At 34.5% G+C, this 20,752-nt stretch overlaps 3 protein-coding genes across 5 annotated transcripts in view; 1 reads left to right on the forward strand and 2 right to left on the reverse strand.

Moving 5' to 3' along the window:
- On the reverse strand, nt 1-9,508 carry LOC306844277 (BRO1 domain-containing protein BROX-like). 2 transcript variants are annotated; one of them, XM_079376278.1, is made up of 13 exons: nt 9,421-9,508; nt 8,722-8,835; nt 7,479-7,585; nt 7,265-7,361; nt 6,411-6,506; nt 5,704-5,776; nt 5,381-5,486; nt 4,912-5,001; nt 4,047-4,132; nt 3,738-3,819; nt 3,132-3,282; nt 1,428-1,587; nt 1-207 (listed from the first exon to the last, which is right to left on the reverse strand). In XM_079376278.1, exons 2-13 carry the CDS (start codon nt 8,820-8,822, stop codon nt 121-123), a joined length of 1,236 nt encoding a protein of 411 aa, XP_079232404.1. In that variant the 5' UTR covers nt 8,823-8,835; nt 9,421-9,508; the 3' UTR covers nt 1-120. The 2 variants fall into 2 exon arrangements, with proteins under 2 accessions (XP_079232404.1, XP_079232405.1); XM_079376279.1 differs by having other exon boundaries at nt 6,371-6,506; nt 9,421-9,505.
- A 1,648-nt stretch (nt 9,509-11,156) lies between these two features.
- LOC306843735 (axin interactor, dorsalization-associated protein) lies at nt 11,157-17,485 on the forward strand. Its single transcript, XM_079375379.1, has 10 exons — nt 11,157-11,441; nt 11,938-12,004; nt 12,153-12,206; nt 12,361-12,415; nt 12,614-12,677; nt 13,159-13,262; nt 14,690-14,812; nt 14,898-15,020; nt 15,791-15,908; nt 15,984-17,485. The coding sequence occupies exons 1-10, from the start codon at nt 11,332-11,334 to the stop codon at nt 16,078-16,080; spliced, it is 915 nt and encodes a 304-aa protein (XP_079231505.1). The 5' UTR covers nt 11,157-11,331; the 3' UTR covers nt 16,081-17,485.
- A 239-nt stretch (nt 17,486-17,724) lies between these two features.
- The window catches only part of LOC306844092 (transport and Golgi organization protein 1 homolog), a 28,155-nt gene continuing 25,127 nt past the window's right edge, over nt 17,725-20,752 (reverse strand). For both annotated transcript variants that reach the window (XM_079375996.1, XM_079375995.1), the window contains one exon: nt 17,725-19,777. In XM_079375996.1, coding sequence (XP_079232122.1) covers nt 19,524-19,777 — 254 coding nt within the window. In that variant the 3' untranslated portion in view covers nt 17,725-19,523. The remainder of the gene's footprint in view (nt 19,778-20,752) is intronic.

A 20,752-nucleotide genomic window follows, 5' to 3' on the forward strand; every position in this document is an offset into this window, starting at 1 on the left:
GCACGAGACAGACGCCACTGTTATATCACTATGTTATATTGGTATATATTTGAGCAGGGAGAGAATTAGACTTCTCCTGGACATCATGCTTCACCTGTCTGCCGCTGCTTCAGAAGCAGTTTAAGAGACGGCGCAGCCCGTGTCCTTCTGCGGCTTCAGATCCGGCTCCTTCACCGGCTTTATCTCCTCATCGTGCTTCGCTTTTGCCTGGAGGAGGGAAAATCATCATTTAAAAATGTTAATACTTTAATTGCTAAAGTCAATATATAGTTTGTTGTAAAACTGGTTTCTTTTGCTGATGAGACATCATGATAGTCAGTAAATAGGTGTCCACTAACAGCAGATACAGCATGCTAATGTAAAAATAGTATTTAGAACCAAACTCACATTTATTTGCATATAAATGTCTAGTATTTATATTTACTTTACTTACTTACTTTTGTCATTTAGCAGACGCTTTTGTCCAAAGCGACTTACAAATAAGAAAAAGTAACTAAAACTAAAATTTGCAACTCTATAAATACTATATACCCACATATTTAAGAAAATAAAGAAATTAAATAAAATTGACACATGCATATAACAACATTTCAATAATAAACATATAAATGAAAAAATTAAATAAAAAGCGATATTTAATATACTATTAACTATAAATATACGTGGGTCAAAGACAAAAAGGTTTTCAAGCATTAGAATGGGTCGTGTTTAATTTTACTTTGTGAGCAAAAAATAATAAACCTACTAAAATGTCATTCAGTGTAACAATAGTTCAAATACCCAAAAGTCTCGTCAGGAATATTTACAAGCAGAATCATTAGATGACATCATAAGACTCATTATAAATCATTTCAAACACTAGGTTTGACCCATTTGCAAGAGCTTTTTAACTAATTAAAATAATAAACTTTGTATTATCTTTTTTTTTTCATTTATATATAGTACAGGACAGAATTATGTTGTTTAATTTTTACATAAATATATCTGTTATGCTGAATGACAATTGACCTTTATTTCACCTTTTTAAAAACACAATGCATTAAGAGCAATTTACCCTGACCTTCAAATTCATAAAGTTATCGCCCCCAGCACTTAATGCATCATGTTTCCTTCTGGAGCATCAGCCAATGGTTGAACCTTTTGTAACAGTTGCATATGAGTCCCTCAGAAGCTGAAAAATCAACTATATATATATATATATATTCTTTTAAAAAAATGTCCCTTTTAGGCTTGCTCTCTATTCATTTTCTAACTACTTATTTTCTTTAAAAAAAATAAAATAACACTAGCTTCTCTATTCTTTTTGTATTCTATTGGTTTTCTTTTTATTTATTATATAATAAAAAATTAAAATTATATACACACACACATATATACATAGACATATATATATAAAATGTGTGGGAAAGGAAAGTTGTCCTCATCACCTTGTCTTCTTTGGGTCCTTTGGTCAGGTCAAAGCTGGCGTAGACTTCAGGTGTGCACTGAGCGCTGAGAGGCGGGAGCTCGAATGCAGTCGGTTCAGCCAAACCGTAACTGGCCTTCAGTTCCAGCGCTGGAGCTTCAGCAGGAACCTTATGAAAGTAACTGACACAGAAATCCAGCCATCAACACAGAGTTCTCCAGGAATCGTTTGCTCAATAAACTAGGGCTGCAGTTATTTTTCAATTAATCTATTTATTATTTTCTTATCAGTTGATGAATTCTTTAGTTAAACTATCAATAAATAATAACAGTAAGTTCTGCTACACTGTAAAAAATGAATCATGGGTCTTGTAAATGTCATTAAAAAAATTAAGGTGATAATTAAAAATAGTGAGTATTTCATTAAAGATATTGTGATTCAGTGTTGTATAGAAAATATTGAGGACTTTTTACTAAAACTAAAATAAAACCAAGAGATGCGTTTTCCTCATTTTTTTAAAGGAAACTTCAGCAGTTTTGAGGCTTGAATAGATGAACTGATTAAAAAAAATTAAGGAAAGAAGGCTACTTATTTATTTTAAGGGAATTAGCTCAATTTTGCAGTTTTATTTTAGAGATGATTGTTAGTTCCCAGCATGCTTTGCATATGGCTGGATATGGAGAGTAAATTTTGAAATTAAATGCTATGTGTTTTTGAGTGAAGGGAAACATCTATTAATGTTCAGTTATGTTTGACATTTGAAAGAGTTTCTGTTACATTGAAGTTTCCATCGTGCAGAAGAGTAGCGCTTATGGCTCTGGATACTACTCCTATAAGGCTTCCAGCCTTGTCCTAATGAGCAGCAGCTTTGCTCGTGCTAGTGCAGTACTCTCCAGTGTTTCTCAAGTATTTTCCTATTTGAGCTGTATACAGTCTTTTAAATGTACAAAATAACTCAGTCAAATACAAACAGGCCTCACTTAAAATCACAGACTTTTGAGAATCAACTTAAAATAAATGAGCACATTTCACTAATTATATTAAATTCATTGTGTCGTAGATTAATTAATTTAGGAGATTTTACATGATTTATTCAGGTAGTGTAATATTGTTACCTTAAATAGCCCGTTCCATTTTTTACAGTGTATTAATCTTTTATTTTATTCAAACGTTTTCTCATAATTAATACTTTACAAAAAATAAATAATAACAACAAGAAAGAAAGAAAATAATAACAATAAATAAAAAATAAGAAAAGAGAGAAAAAGAAAAATAATAATAAATAATTAATAAAAAAGAAAAGGAAAGAAATAATGAATGAATTACAGGGCAGTGATACAATCAATAGAAACGCACATTATGGCTGCATTCACACTTACTGTTTGGGACTGACAGCAGAGAGACTTGAAATGCTTTATTTATTCAGCAGATTAAAACATCTGCTTGAATACATACCGTCTAAAGGCGTCTATATGTGCGGTTCTGACGGCCGTATAATAATAGAATGCTCTATGAAGAGATACTAGCCTTTACCTTCTGCTCTAGAGTCTTGTTTGTGTTAAACATGGCAGAAAAACAGTCTTAAGTAGGGATAACGGCAGGCTAAAGGTGCGACGAGTCGATGCACTCCATGCTAATCACCGTATTTTTATAATCGACGTAATCGATGACGTCGACGAATCGCTGCAGCCCTAAAATAAAGGTCTATATCTGGTGTTTGACTCACATGAAGCTGTTCTCTCTCTGGCATTTCTCCAGGGTGTTTTTGATGAACGTGCCCAGCTTCTTAAAGAAGAGCTGTTCCGAGGGTTTGGCTGTGCTGCCGGGACCCTTTATCTGACGGTACTCTTTACACAAGGCTTCAGCGCGGGAATAAACTGAGACACACAGATTCAATACAAGCATTAACAGAAAGGATTTCACCCAGAAAACATGTGAGAATCACAGACTAAAAACCATTACAGCATCATTCCACTAGAAAATACTGTATTTTTATTTTTCTACTTCAAAATTTCATGTTTGTGTAACTTGCTTTTTCTTTGTAATTGTGAGATTTACTAGTGGAAAGTGTATAAAGAGCTCATTAGGATAAATTGCATATTTGAACCATTACACTTTTCTTTCTTTAATATCAGTGCTAAATAACAAAATATGTCTTTATTTTATTTGTTTGTTTATTTAACAGGGACAATACACCAGGCATTGTTACACAAAGACAAAGCCAGTTTGCAGCCCTTCCTCAGAATATAAAATATGTCCACCAAAATACCCAATAGCACATCATATATGGCTGAAATGTGCTCATTTGTTGAGGGATTCATCATTTGCTTACATTTCTCAGCCTCCTGCAGGGATCTTATGGCCTCTCCGCATTTATCACCTGCGAGAATAGTCTGTCCATGATAGCAGTGTGCCTGGAAATAACATAAATATATCATTCAGTAAGATATTTATTGCATTAGTGTGACCAAATATCAAAATTAGTGATTGTATCCAAACACTCGTCTGCCATTTTTCAAAGGAACAGAAAGTCCTGCCCCAGACTGAGTCAATATTGCATGTTAAATTATTTCATTTAAACTGATCTAGTAACATCAGTCATTTAATCCCAAATCTACAGCTTCAGTTCAGACAGACTCACATAAGCCATGTAGAAGTGCTGCTTCAGCTGCAGGTATTTCTTCCATTTACTGCTGCATTCTGGATCCAAAGTGTTCAGAGTGTGATCTGAGCAAATATAAGAAACATAGATTTCTAAATAATATATGTTTTTATTATACAGCACTCAAATACTTAATGAATCCTTGAATATTTCGGTATAATGACTAAACTGCATATTACGTCTGACGTGTCTCTTCGCATTCTGGGTCTCAACATGATACAATTCAAATCAATATCATTTATTATTTCATGATTTATATTGAGGTCTATTCAGGCCCTTTACATATGCATGTTACATAAATGTAACATATTATATAAATGCATTTTATATATATTCTTGTTAGATTAAGACATCACAAGATCCCATTTGTTAACATTAATTAAGGCATTAGCTAACATGAACTTAAAATAAATCATTCTAATATGCTGATTTGAAACATTTCTGATTATTATCACTGTTGAAAACATTTGTGCTGGTTCATATTTTTGTGAAAACTGTGATACATTGTATTTTTCAGGATTCACAGATGAACAGTAGCTTCAAAAGAACAGCATTTATTTGAAATAGAAATCTTTTGTTACATTATAAGTGACTTTACTGTCACTTTAGATCAATTTAATGCAGGAATAAAAGTATTAATTTCTTTAAAAATATATATATAATCTTATGAGCCCCTAACTTTTGAATGGTAGTGTGTAACATGTAGTAATATATACACACATAAACATATACAAATGTGTGTAAAGTATTAAACTCATTATTTCAATTACTCAGGAATCTTTAAGCGATAGTTCACCCCAAAACGTTTAATGCACAATATCAGAGCATGTGTCTCTAAACTTACCGGCCTTCTGGTAGAAGTTTGCGGTCTCAAACGACAGCGCTGCGATGAGGGAGGCGTTGTGCTTCAGCTCGATGGCTCTGGCAATGGTGACTAAAAGCAGAGACACATGAACCATCACTCTCTCACTCACACACACACACACACACACACACGTTTGTTTTTGTGAGAAGTGGGGACATCCCATAGGCGTAATGTTTTTATACTGTACAAACTGTACACCTAAACTTAGCCCTCACAGGAGACTTTGTGCATTTCTACTTTACCCCAAAAAATCTCACACTGTATGATTTATAAGCGTTTTGAAAAGTGGGGACATGGGTCAATGTCCTGAAAAGTCACCTTCACCTTGTAATACCTGTGTCATACCAGTGTCATTATACAAATTCAGTCCTCATTTGTCACAAAAACGCACACACACACACACACACAGAGCAGTTCTCCAGCGATCATGACTGTCGGTGTGTTTTACCCTCCTGAGCCTCGGCCTGACTCTGCACAATGTAGGTGTCAATGACTCGCGGCTCCAGGTCTCGACCCTTCTCTGCTGGAGTGATGAGCCGAGGAATATGAGTCTCCTGACAGGAAACACACCACAGGAGCACATTCAGAAAGAAAAACATGTAACCGAGTCAAATATCAACCATGGATCAAGCAGGAAGACAATGAGGACCATGCATTACAGTGATTTACAGCGTTTAAGAGGTTTTAGCCACTCTATGTGCTAAAATCAGTGTAATGCATGCACTCTAATGTCTTTTTGCTTTAATTTTCCACAAAATAAGCACGTTTTACCTTAAGGGTTTTAAAAACTCCAGCCGCGATTTTCAAACTCTTGTGAACATCTTTGGCCTCATCTTCTGTGATGCTACAGTTTAAAACAAAAGCAACCTGTCTTTAATCAAATACTAAAAATATCTAGCCTAAAATTCAACTTCTTGAAATAATTATACATATAATACATTACACACTGGCATAATGTACAGTCAGTCAGTTTAATTTGAGATTATGACCAGCTGACAGTAAATAATATACATTAACTCATTTATTACATGCCTACTTACCAAATAAATAAATAAACATTTTATTATGTGAGAAGAAGGGGCAGAGTGATATGAAAGACTATTATTTTAATATTATTTAAATACTGTTACAGAATTTATTAATTAAAATTGCTTATGTTTCTTCAGTTTCTTTTTTTATTATTGTTTTACTTTTAGTTGAAACGTGACATAGATGTGACGAAACTAGCACAACTATGTGCAACTATTGGTTGCCTGGTTTTAAAAGTGGAACTATTTTGAACTTCTCACAACATCAAACGCATCTGTCTGCATGTGTACGGCTCTAGCAGCCGAAGATGCAACTTCTCTGAGAGGCACGCTAAAGCACATCATAGAATATTTCCCATTTTCCATTTTTTATCATAGAATATTTTAAATCACAGAATCCTGTCACTGACCAACCAATCATTCCAGAGAGAAGTGACACATGTAACGTACTTCTCCTTTCCGGCCAGTCGTGAGGCAAACTTTGTGTACCAGATGGCAACATTAAAGGCCATAGACACCAGTTCAAAAACCGCATCCTGCTGGGCACTGAAAAACACAAATCATAATTAATTCCCATCAAACCTTGTTATTCCAGTTCACATTCAACTGTCACTTTCATAAAAGCTCATCAAATTAGATCAATGTCAACATGGATGCATTTACCTTGAAAAAACAAATGAACTAAATTACACAAGATTTACAGAAAATACACGTGCATTTGAAGTGAGGATGAATGTAGTTTGTTCAGAGCACAATGTGTTTTGTGCAATTAATTATTAGCTTGATAAATATAATAAACAATGCATTTCAGTGTTTTCTTCTAAAAACGTTAGCTAACACTTATATGTAATCTTTATGCATAATGCATTATAAAGTAATTCAGAATGTACATTGTGAAGACTACAGACTCCTCCAGATTATAATTATAATTTTTCATAGTGTAACCAAAATTAAAATGCATGAAATTATTTGCAGATTATATTTGAAATTAGTTGGCATGTTTTGATGCCTTATAGTTTCTAAAGTGTAACAATAAATAAATAATTATTATAATGTACTGTAACTGTGGTTACAATTTTTATGAGGTCATGCAATGCATTATGAGGTGCATTACAAGGCATAATTAATGCATTAAAATACTTTTATAATCTATTTATAAAGGCTTCACGTATTACTCAGTTTTGTTTACTTTTGCACAATTTTTTCCACCAGTCCATGAAATGTAAAATGTGGGTCCCAAAAAAGGAAAGCAGTTGAAACCACAAAAGAACATTGTGTATTATTTCCGGCTCTTTCTGAGTTACCTTGCAATATTCCCCAGTAAAGTGTCAGTCCATTTGAAGTTCTGGATGAACCGGAGCTTGCTCTCTTGTGTGGTTCCATCCAGCGGCAAAATGAATCCTATAACAACAACAAAAAACAACATGCCTCTGAGCAGAATAAATGCAAATTAATAAAAAAACAGCCTGAGCAACACGGACATGTCTATTCAGAGAGGAAAAATAATAGTGCACAAACCTTGTAAAAGAGCAAAATATTCATCACTGGATTTCTTCATGATCTCTGGGGTACATGTGGTATCTGTGAACATGTCCAGCAGTCGGGCGCGCGCCGTTCTCAAATCACTGAGACACAGATTTAACATTTATATCAGAAAAATGATCATGCACATACAGTAAGGTGTCCATACGTCCTCTTTTTCCACTCGGGATTTCCAAATTACCTAAAATATCTGTGTTTTGGCTTTGTTTTCCTACAGTCCTCATATACAGAGATTACATGTAATCTGGATTATGTAATCAGATTCCAAAAATTAAGTACTTGTCATTTTTTATTGATTACATGTATTCACACAACAGCAATAAATTATTCATAATTTATTGATTTGTTTCTTTTAAATGCCTACATGACATGCAGGTAAACTAAATATTTCATGTTTTAGTAAGTGTTTTATTTTGATATTTTAACATACTTTAATTTTACATTTTTATGACTTAATTATTAGCTTTTCAATAAATTCACAAACCGCCTGGAGTTCCTTCCCAGTTTGGGAAACCATGATATAACGCTGCAATATAATGCTTAAATCACTTTATTTTGTTAACAACAACAAATGGAATATATTTTCTATGCATTTTAATATCAGTATGGTACAATATTTAAATCAGTGTGATAAACGTTACGTTAAAGTTATGTTAAAAAGTAATCAAACAGTACTCTGATTATATTACCAAGACTTAAGATAGTCCCAGACTAAAATGCATGTTTGAGCTGTCTCATATCTGGCATATCTTAAAATAAGTCAGTGTCAAGATGCACACCTTAATGTTGTCTTCGAAGGCATTTTTGTAAAAGTTGCTTAAATATCTTAATTTAACTAAGTCCTGGCTTAAGATAAGACCGTTTGTGAAACCGGGCCAAAATGTGTAACGTAATGGAATTATGTTATGCCATGTAATTTGGAATCAGTATCAGACTACAATTTGTAAGTAATCTACCCAGCTCTGATTATATGCACGTATCTGCATCGTTCCCTGTAGATCCCGCCTTCTCGCATCCCATAATTGGTCGATTATGCACAATGCCTGCATGCTATTGGTCAAACTACTTTTCAGTCATTAAAATCAGCAAGTATGAGAACAACAGAAAAACAAAGCCAAAACTTAGACATTTTAGACCATTTAGAAATCCCAGGCAGGAAAGAGGACGCAGGGGCATCCTAAAATACAATGAATATATAATAGCAGCATGAAATCCTCACTTGCAGATCTTATTGGCAGCGGGACTGGATGCCACGCCGTACAGGTTAAAGGACACAGGTGCTGTAGCTTTCAGAGGGTTTCGATGGAACCAGTGAGTCATGATGAGAGGATACCTGAACGAGAAGAAAGATGGGATTATCAGCTTCAGTTCATTTCAATATTTGATCTATTTGCTGTTGTATGATCACCACATATATCCAGTGTTAAATCTGGATCCTGACCATCTGAGAAACACACCCAGTTTACTAAAACAACTTGACAAGCCATTATATGATTATCACAGATGTTATTAACACTGATATTTTCAATGCTTGTGAGAGATATACACAAGTTATGACTGAGCACATTACACATCTATTAATACGCAGTGAATTTTCCTATTAAGAAGAAATATTATTTACAAAAGAGCACTTTAGAGATCAGATGATTATCGGTTCTGTGTCATTTCTAACATCTCGGCCTTGTTTATCAACAGATCTACATGAGTAAAAACAGATATATAGATACAATAAACTGGCTAAAACATGCTTTATCGTCTACAAATGAAAACACACTGATCTTAATGTTGCTCACAATATGATTAAAACCTGAGAGAAATCAACTGAGTCAGAGACTCGCTATTCAACAGCAGTAACACCCTCAAATCTCACAACAGACGCTTAACGCTTGTCTTAAATAAAATAGATACGTCTTTATACCAGAAATGCGTCGACTGTCAGAAGTTTGTTGTTTTAATCGAAGAGACTCCAGGAAACGCCAAAACAATGAACGCACTTCCTGTATGACGTAGGTCGGGCGGTGACGTCATCTACACGCCCATTGGTTTAAACCCCCCCCCCCCCCCCCCCCCCGCTGACGTCATTATTTTGATGCGTGTTTTGGTAGCGTTTTATCACTGGTTGTGCTTGTACATTATAATTTTTGTTTCTTTACGTAAAAAAATAAAATAAATAATAATAATAGTTTCTAATTTGAATATGCAATTAAATACAGACCAGGTACAGACAGTCTAAAGAACATGGATACAACTGACTGAGAGAAAAAAACACCAAAGTCCCTTTTAATAATTTCTATAGTCTTTGGAAAAACAGCCATATTAAAAAAAAAAAACTCACTTATATAGTTTAATTTTTTAATGTTTTTATCGTTTTTCTTTTTAAATACGTCCATGTTTCAGTTTAATTCGTTTCAGTCATTTTATTACTTCTACTTCAAACTAAAAAACAATGAGACTGTAGCTGAAATGAAATATTTTACTTCATTTAATATATATTTAAGATACTAAAAAGCTTCACATTACATTACAAGATTTATTTTCTGTAATAAAAGTCAACATTTAGGTTTTATTAAAGCATTGGATGTGCTATAATGATTAATATGATACAAGTATCAATGTGTCCTTGGATGTGAAATTAATCACACATTACTAAGACAAGAAAATGTTATTTATCAAGGGCGTAGAATCTAGTATGGACGCTATAGAGACATCCTACCAATATCCAGCGATTACTAATTGTCCCTGTCAATGGTTTTTAATCACACAATTAAATATATGTAGGCCATGTACCCACTGTTGTTGTAATTTTGTCCGCATCTGAAATTGGTCAGACCATTGATATTACCTGAGAAGTTAAAGTAAATATGCTAGAAAAGTACTTTTCCAAACTCCAAATCAGTTAAACCATTGTGTCGTAAAATTATTAAATTAAATCTCATTTGAGAAGTGCATATCACAAATTATTTGATTCGGATTGGGAGCATGTATTGCAAATCTTTACCATTTAACTACAAATACCATGTTTAATGGTTAGTGTAGCAAAACCATAATTAATTAGTGATTACTATGGTGTTTTTTTTTATAGTAAAACCATGGTTAATTTTTGAAAGCAATGTGTTGCCAGGTTGAATTTTTATTTTTTTGCTTTATTTAACAGAGCTTTGGATAGTTTCCATATACTTGTTAATATCTGTTTTATTTCCTATTTGGGTTCATGTGTATGCTTTATTTATTTTTTAAGAGTAATTGTTTTTCCAAGCCAGAGTTTCCTAGTCATAACTATACAAATATTTGATTTCAAAGCTACTAAACTATTTCTTGTTATGATTTTAAATCTGTATTTAACCTCAGAATGATCTCAAAGTAAGTCTGATTTTGTGGTGGTTGTGGTTTAAAATTAAATTATTATATTTCATAAATGAAAGTATGACAGTAATCATTGAGTGATACTGTGGTTTACATGTTTGAAAATCATTAACAGTTGAAAATTCATTAATCAAATGTAATCGGTTGCATTACTTTATTAAAGTAGTTGAAATAGTTACTTTACTTAACTTGTAATATGTAAGCTATTACATTTCCAAAGCAACCTTCCCAAGCGTTCGTATCTCTCTCACGTGTTTTTTTCTGGAACTTTTAATTTGAAAGACTTCCGGCGCAGTCGCAGGTAGTTCGGTTGCACTCGCATCAGGCTTGTGTCGGTGTGTGGCGATGCCACCGGAGCATCCGGAGCCCAGTGCGTTTCCCCGGCGGTGCGCAACAATGCGGCGCTGGAGATAAAACTTCACCAGCGATGTCAGAGCCCCGAGCTTTCGCCCAACTTTAACCCGAGATGTCGTCAGATGTCACCAAAACCGTGCAGAAATGGCACGCGAGTTTTAAAAAGGGCACGGACTTTGATTCGTGGGGGCAGCTGGTGGAAGCCATCGATGAATATCAAATGTAAGTTGCGCATTTTTGATCAAAATAAATAAATGTGTATTTGGCGATCTCTGGATCAGAGTTGGTTACGTGACAAGTGATGCATTTATAATTGCACAAAATTGCCATTTATTTCCCGTCACAGAGTCATTTGTACTTTATTTGGCGTGTTCTTGCATTGCTCGATTTGATGCATGTGCATGAGTAAATAAATAAGTGTTGCGTGCATTATGTCGCGCGCCACACCCTCCAGCACTGGGTGGAGTTTCACCGTCTCAGTCTGAACTCATGCCATTTAGCTCAATGACAACAGACTCACTGTTCCTGTGCTTCGCGCGCTACTTGTGCATTTTATTCATGGATTTAATGTGCATTTCTTGTCAATAACTGCATTACTGTCTGTAAAGAAAAGGACTTTTATTATGTATTCTCTTAGCTGGACTGCGACTGTGTCTATAAACAAAGTTATCATATTAGACATTCAGTCATTTGTAACCAGTTATTGTGATGTTTTCAGACTCGCAAGGCAACTTCAGAAAGAAGTGCAGGCGTCAAACTCGCATGATTTCACAGAGGAACAGAAGGTGAGTATGATGATTGACAGCTGTCAATCACTTTTTAATGCTTAACATGGCAGCAAATGCAATTCCAAATATTTTCAATTATATTTATTATTAAGATATTTGTTTGTCGACGGTCCGGTTCTGTTATCTCCATTTATTTATTTTCCAGAAAACCCTGGGAAAGTTTGCAACATGCCTTGAAATGAGAAGTGCAGCCTTACAGGTTAGTGCTGTTATGAAAGGAGTCTTAATGATCATCGGACAAGAGTTAAGTCCAGTTAAAGATATTGTTGAAAGCAACGTATTTATCGTCTCACATTGTCAATATAATGATTATCAGTGCTCTTTAAACTGATTCTGGTGTCTATCCTTGTCAGTGCACACAATCTCAAGAGGAGTTCAAGTTAGAAGACCTGAAAAAACTGGAGCCCAGTATGTATATCATCATACCTTCTGATTTTTAGTAAAAGCTCTTTTAGTGTAATTGTACAAACATCCATTTTTAGCTCGTGCTGTCAAATCTTTACTGACTTTATTATTACCTAAACATAAGAATAACTTTTATATTTCAAGATGAACACTTCCTGGACTGAGTTTATTTATCACTGCTATTCTTCTGTTTCTCCGCAGTTATTAAGAACATTCTGACTTACAACAAAGATTTCCCTTTTGATGTCCAACCAGTGCCTTTGAGGTACTTATGTTTTCAACATAGACATTATACAGCATTATTCAAACTTCAATTTTTATAATTCATGAACGAAAACATTTTGTAACGTGATTTTTATGTACCATTTCCATGGTAATGCAATGTCTGATTTCAAAGGATGAATTTTGAGATTTGAAGTTTTCTAAATTCTATGATTTCTAAAGCATGATAGGGAAAAAGGCAACTAAGAAGACTGTCTGTGACTAAGAACTCCTGTTATGATGTAGATTTTTGGTATCGTTTTGGTCCTGGATGCTGATTGGTCGGTCCAGTATTCCAATTAGAACACTGGGCTATAAAGAGTGTTGTTAGGCATGATTATATGTACAATATTACATCTCATGTTTTTGAAGATACTTACTATACTAATATACTGTTTCTATAGAATCCCTTGTTGTTTCACAGATTTGATCAAATGTGTTTTTTTCTGCTGCAGTCACTGATGGTTGATTCTGGCTGTTTTTAGGAAGATTCTTGCCCCAGGTGAGGAGGAGAACCTGGAGCTTGAGGAGGAGCTGGACGCTGGGACTGGAGCAGGTTTAACACCATCATTCCCTTCCAGGGTTCCAGGTGATTCACTTCATAGTGCACGACGTTCAGTATTTATGCACTTCTTATAATCATTATCCTAAGGCCTTAAATTAGATTTTTCAACCTTAAAAAAAAAAATCAGGCAGATAACACTCAGAAATTGGTCTAGCTTTGTTCAGTGTCATTTTAGTATCATCGATATATCGTTTTTGTTAATATTTTGAAGTGACATTTTAGTTATAGTTTTCATTTTGTTGTGTTTTGTCATTTTTATTCATTTACTTTTTTAATATGTCCATGTAGTTTTATGTTATTTCGTTTAAGTTATTGCATTACTTTGCAATCAAACTAAATAAAAATGAGAAATATTGCCTTGGCAGTTAGCTGAATTGAAATGTTATTTATTTTTAAATATTTATTGGACAATTTTATTTCAGTTAGTATTTTTGTCTTGTTTTATACCTAAACATTCTTAAATCAACAAACATTTACATGAGAAGCAAAATGAATCATTAAGATATTAAGTTTTGTTTTCTGAAAATTGTATCAGACTTCTTGTTTTTTAATGAGAATATTTGTTGTAATGAAAATATCTGCCAATGGGGCAAGAAAAATAGTTGTTTTCCCTTTAAATTCGTTTGTTTCTTACCTCATTGGCAGATAATATTTTTCTTGTTTTAATATGTTTATTATTGAAATGTTGTTGTTATATGCATGTTAATTTTATTTAATTTCTTTATTTTCTTAAATATGTGGGTATATAGTATTTATAGAGTTGTAACTTTTTAGTTTTAGTTACTTTTTCTTATTTGTAAGTCGCTTTGGACAAAAGCGTCTGCTAAATGACAAAAGTAAAAAAGTAAAGAGTGTAAAGACCATCGACTCTACCGTGCGACTCCACCGGGCAGGGACACCGGCAAGGGATAGTAGTAGCTTTTTATTTAATTTTTTCATTGATATGTTTATTATTGAAATGTTGTTGTTATATGCATGTGTTAATTTTATTTAATTTCTTTATTTTCTTAAATATGTGGGTAGATAGTATTTATAGAGTTGTAACTTTTTAGTTTTAGTTACTTTTTCTTATTTGTAAGTCGCTTTGGACAAAAGCGTCTGCTAAATGACAAAAGTAAGTAAGTAAAGTAATCAAAAACTAACAAAATTGATAGATTTGTTTCAGAAAACAAGGCTTAATATCTTCAGAAGTTTTAAGTAAATATATCTTGACTCGAGAATGTTTAGATATTTAGACGAGACAAAAATACTGAGCAAGAAAATCTTTTTTTTTGCACTGATTTTTTTAATGGTTTTAGTTTAACAGTAATAGCCCAAGATCTGTAATATTATATTTAATATAAGTAAACAGCAAATTAACTTTTTAAGAAGTGCCTGTTGATCTATTTTCTTTATCAACAAGGAAACAAATTTTGATTTGTGCCAGTTTTATAGTTTGAGGTGTTTGACAGGTACGCTGTTGCCACGGTTACCCTCCGAGCCTGGAATGACTTTGCTCACGCTGGCGATAGAGAAGATCGGTCTGAAAGACGCAGGACAATGCATTGACCCGTACATTACAGTCAGTGTTAAAGGTAGAGCTCAGCAGCGCTTGTTAACCGCATATCAGATATCTTTAACATTCTTCTTACATATTTATCTTTCCTTTTCACTATCCAGATCTGAACGGTATAGACTTGAACCCGGTTCAGGAAACGCCAGTGGCCACGCGGAAGGAGGACACATATATTCATTTTAGCGTGGATGTAGAAATCCAGAAACATCTAGAAAAACTACCAAAAGGTCTCACTTTGCTCTTATAGGAATAGTTCACCCAAAAATGACAATTTGCTCCATCAAAGATGTTGAGTTTGTTTCTTCATCAGGTTTGTATAAATGTGTCACTGCATCAGTGTCTCAGCAATGGATGCTCTGCAGTGAATGGGTGCCGTCAGAATGAGAGCTGATAAAAACATCACAATAATCCACACCACTCCAGTCCATCAGTTAACATCTGGAGAAGACAAAAGCTACAAATCCATCATTAAGACGTTTTAACTTCAAACTGTTGCTTCCAGCTAATATAGGAGTCCTCCATACATAATATTTCTTTCTCCATTGAAAAAGTCCATCTCCTGTTGTCCTCGCACATCAAAATCCACCCACATATTTGTTTAGAGCCGTTTTGGCACTTGATCTGTGCAGATTTCTCTCCTGATTCAGACAAGTCAACTTTTTCACTGGACTCATATTTTGACCAAAAGCAGGAGTTTGAAATGGTTTAAAAAGTTAAAACGTCTTAATGCTGGATTTGTTTGTCAGCTTTTGTCTTCTCCAGATGTTAACTGATGGACTGGAGTGGTGTGGATTATTGAGATGTTTTTATCAGACTCTCATTCTGACGGCACCCATTCACTGCAGAGCATCCATTGCTGAGACACTGATGCAATGCTACATTTCTCCAAATCTGATGAAGAAACAAACTCATCTGTATCTTGCATTAAGACTCAAGAGACACAGTATGAAATATTTCAGTATATTTCTGTTCTTGATCATTATTGCCTCTTTTGTAGGTGCAGCTATTTTCTTCGAATTCAAACACTACAAACCCAAGAAAAGATTCACTAGCACCAAGTGTTTCGCTTTCATGGAAATGGATGAAATCAAGCCAGGTCCCATTGTGATAGAACTGTGAGTATCAGGCGAGTTGGTTGCATCCTATGTTACATCATTAATATGCAATACATAAATACAATCTGATATTAGGTACAAGAAACCGACTGACTTCAAGAGGAAGAAACTCAACCTCCTGACGAAGAAACCACTTTACCTGCACCTTAACCAGACTTTGCACAAGGACTAAACCAAGATCCGACAGCCAAACACTTGACGGACAGTGAAGGTTATATTTGGTGCATCACCTCTCACATTCCTTGCAATATCAGACACTTTTCTTCATATCTCCAGTCTGAAGGTTGGGATTTCTCCACGGTGCTTCATCTGTTAGAAATGGAAATGATTTCAAAAACTGAATTGTGTACAAATGATGTTGATTTCTGATGGAAACAGATGGATATAACACAACTTCCCATTGGTTTTTATATTTTTATTGCATTAAAGAAACAGCTCGCCCTCATCTTCCAAACCTGTATGCTGTTATTATTTGCAAGTCTCTTTTTTTTATGAAATGTAAACATAGAAAAAAAGACAAAGCACCATTAAACATCATAAAAATGATATGTTTTACATTTTCTGAACCCATAGTAGACTTAATATTAAACTGTTATTCAGTGAAAATCTCCAATATTTTCTAATGGGCATGACGATTGAATCTGAACTTACAAATTTGGTTTGGTTTTTGTGTATGCATATGTACTGTGAGGAAAAAACAGCGTACAAATTGGGAATTATATGAGGGTGAGTAAACAACGACAGAAAATGCACTTTTGAATGAACTATTCCTTTATAAATGTTGTTTAACAGAAGTTTATTGCTTTTGAGAATGCTGCTAATATATGGAGTACATGAAAACCCTAAAAATAAACACCAAACATGTCAAATATATAAATATACTTTTTTTCTGAACAGTTTTATATTTGGTAACTGCTTATTAACTAGCTAACATTAATTTAGCATTACTTTAAAATAATGTGTTTGGCTCAGTAACATCATTGAAAATCTATCACAATGACCTTGTAGTTCTCTTTAATAGATATTTCAGAAGTTTAATCGAGTATGAATCAGAAAAGGCATTAAATATGAACTTGTGAAAGGAGAAACTGGAGCAGTAAGCGTTAGCATGCTAGCTTTGTAATTAGCTGCACACTTTGCTCTTTGATGAATAGTTCAGTCTGGTTAGTTTGAGGAAATTACTCCAGGATAAGTTTCTCAATCCGTTTTAACCAAGTTTACTTTCAGAATAGACTAGCTTTTAATCACAGGAATTTTCCAGATTATTTTTGTTTAACAAGGAAAAAACTCATGGAGGTGCTTTTCCCACGCGTTTAATTTTATGTCAGTCTCGGAATCAACTAAATGGTTAAAAAAAGTATTGCATCTCTGTGAAGACTTTATTCATCATGTTGTTTAATGGCGTGTGTATCATTACACAGCTTTTTCGAATGTCTCATTTCTAATAAATGATAATGCTGCTTGATTTATGAATATTTTATAAATGTATTTCAGCCTGAAATATCAGACTTGCCTCGAGGAAACACGATAACTGTATGGTGAATTAATAAAGTACAGTTCTCAGCAATAGTGTCATGAAAGGATCGGCTTTCTGTACTGTTTTATATATACGAGTAAAATCCCATGTGGTTCAGTTTGCTATATAAAAATGTCCTAAAAGTATGGTAGCTGGTGCTTTAATGATTTTAGTAGATGACAACAGACCTCCACACACAGGTGTAGAGAATCAAATCAAATTAACTATTATTTTAACATTTTAAACCATGCAAACTTCATTTTAAATTGTGCATCTTTATTAAGATAGGATTTTATAAATGCTTTATTTTCTGCTGACTTGGCTCACACAGTGTATCACAAGCTACCAACAACAAAAAAACCCTGATAATTTCTGCACCTTTATGGAGACCCTCTTAAAAATTGATTAGAAATTATTTTATGCTATATTAGTATCAAATACTGGATTTAATCATTTTATTACCTTTTTTCTTTCAATTAGCACAAGTGTTGTATTTTTCTTTTTATGGTAAGCCTCATTGAGCTGAGCTTATGCACCTTTTTATGGTGCCATTCTGCCAAACACCAATGCTTTTTCATTCAAAAACTGTGCATAAGTTCAGATCCATGAAGCCTATGATCAATCAGTTCCAAAAAGCAATACGAAACCTGTGCTAATCGAAACAAAACAAGTTGACAAAAAGACTAAATCCAAGATTTGGTGATAATACAGCATGAGGCGTTTACAAGCAATCTTTAAAAGGCCGGTCATTTTTGATGGGGAAAACCAAATTAGGAAAGGATTTTCAGCACAGCACGTGTGTCTAAATGCTCTTTGAGGCAAATGCTGGCATGATTAATTACTTCATGCAAATTAATTAGTCCAAAGCAAAATGGCTGACTCCTCAGAGATTTGTGTTGAAAGATGTTGAGTCGCCAGTTAACACATTAAATCAAAACTACAGGAAAAAAGCAGCTTTATTCAACCCATTCATTCCTGTGAAATCAATGTCACATTTTTTAGAATGGTTTCTTTTCCAGGATTAACACATGATGCACACAAGATACATACTCAACACACTTCCTAAAATAATTTACTCTAATATCAAACAAAACAATATACGCCAAGAAAATGTGACAAAAAAGGTCGATGGATTTTGAGTATTTTTCTATTTTGATTCCAAAAGCATTGCATCAGAAACCCAGAGAACATCATTCATGGCCTCGTTCATGAAACACAAGCAGATTTTCTGTGGGCAAAACCATTCTGGGAAAGAATAGTTCTTTATATATATAAATTATTGCAATTCAATGAATCATCATGTGCGGCACTTGCTCGTAAATCCATTCCTGTGTGAATCGAATGAGACTAATTCGTTTACATGAATGTTTTTACAGTACGTAGCTGTCACAATCAATTCAAACTTTGTCACATTCATTCTGCTCGTGTTTCATCATCATGCAACATCCAATAATACATTTAAATCACCTGTTGACTATGAATGCACAAACATCATCTGTTTCTATTGTGCATGATTTGTGAGAATATTTTATTTTATATGTATGCAGCTGAAAGAAATGTACAAATACTTTGTCAATATGACATCATATGTGCCTTTCCGCTAGGAAAAGAAATCATAAGAGCAGACACACGTCGAATCAAACGTTAAAACATACACAGGCGAGCTGGCAAATAATCACGTGGGCTGGCGAATCAGAGTAAAAGCAGTAATATAGGCGTTCAAAAATGGTGAAAAGGCATAAAAATATGTAGTCTCTTCAGAGTCCTCTCACATTAAAGGCATGAGGAAATGGCTTCACGACTTACCTAAATATCAGTTTGACATCCCAGAATGCATCAGCACTGGCTTGAGTGGTAGAGATTATAATTAAACCACATGACAACCACCGGAAAAACTATTGTAATGCATATTAAATCAAACTATTTCCATAGGAAAGGTTTGCTAATGTATAAAATCAAAACCCTCATTATTTCAGTCACAAACGTGTTATCCAAACAAAATTAAGTGTTTTTTCCACCCAAACCAGATTTTGATGGTTAAATATTGAGAAGAATCAGGACCCAACAAAGTCAAGCTGGCGAATCGGCACGTTCTCATGTCAAGGCTCGCTGTGCTGATGGGATGCATCCATTGGCGGGTTGTTGGCTGGTGTGGCGCTCCCCTCGCCGTCTCTGGAGCTCTGAGGGATTAGCGGAGGGGGTCCTGGGAAACCGCGGCCGCCGTACGGAGGTGGGATCATGGCTCGGGGAGGGAAGGGGCGAGGAGGGAGTCCGCGAGGGCCGAAGAATTCGGGTGGGACGTCCCGCGGTCCGAAAGGCAGAGGAGGAAGCGGTCCCAACGCCGGGCCTCGTCCTGATCAAACAAAACGCAACACAAGGTTTAGTGATGAACTGAAAATGAACATAAAAAAAAAAAAAAAGACGTTTGATTAACTTTCAAATTATCAATTTAAGAGAAACAAACAATTAAATGCAGTTTTGCCGCTCTTTAAAGGGACAGTTCACCCAAAAATGAAAATTCTGTCATTTACTCACCCTCAAGTAGATCCAAACCTGTATGAATTTCTTTATTTTGTTCTGAAAGTTTGTAATCAGGCTGTTTTGGGGCACCATTGACTTTCATAGTAGGAAAATAAAAATACTATGGAAGTCAATGGTGCCCCAGAACTGCTCTGTTTCCCACATTCTTCAGAATATCTTCCTTTGTGTTCAGCAGAACAAACACATTCATACAGGTTTGGATCTACTTGAGGGTGAGTAGATGACAGAATTGTCATTTTTGGGTGAATTATCCCTTTCACGTGGCGTGACAGATTGCTGTAACCGCGTAAAGACTAGTGATGCACCAATTTCAGCAACCAAAATATTTAAGCCGAAACAGCAAATTTTCTGTTTTGTCATCAACATGCGAGAAAGAAATACATTAGCAACATGTTAATCATGTAAACAACAATATTAACATGCTAACTATGTTAGAAATATGTTACCAACATGCTAATCATGTTAAAAACAAGCTAGCAGCATACTAACAACATGTTAAAACATGCTAAGAACACATTAATCATACTAACAATGTGTTAAAACATGTTAGCAACATCATGCTAAAACATGTAATGCTAAATCATGCTAGCAACATCTATCTATCCATCTATTCAAAATTTCAGGCTAGGCTTTCTCAAGCCAACAGTTTTAAGTTGTCAATTTTATAATGAAATAAAAACAATAAATGTAGTTTTGACTATTTAAAGTTGCATGACAGATCGCTGTAACCTCAGACTAGTGATGCAACCAAAATGTTTTAGAAGAGACAGCAATATTAAGTTTCAAA

This window comes from Barbus barbus (assembly GCF_936440315.1).
Source record: "Barbus barbus genome assembly, chromosome: 24".
NCBI classification, from domain to species: domain Eukaryota; kingdom Metazoa; phylum Chordata; class Actinopteri; order Cypriniformes; family Cyprinidae; genus Barbus; species Barbus barbus.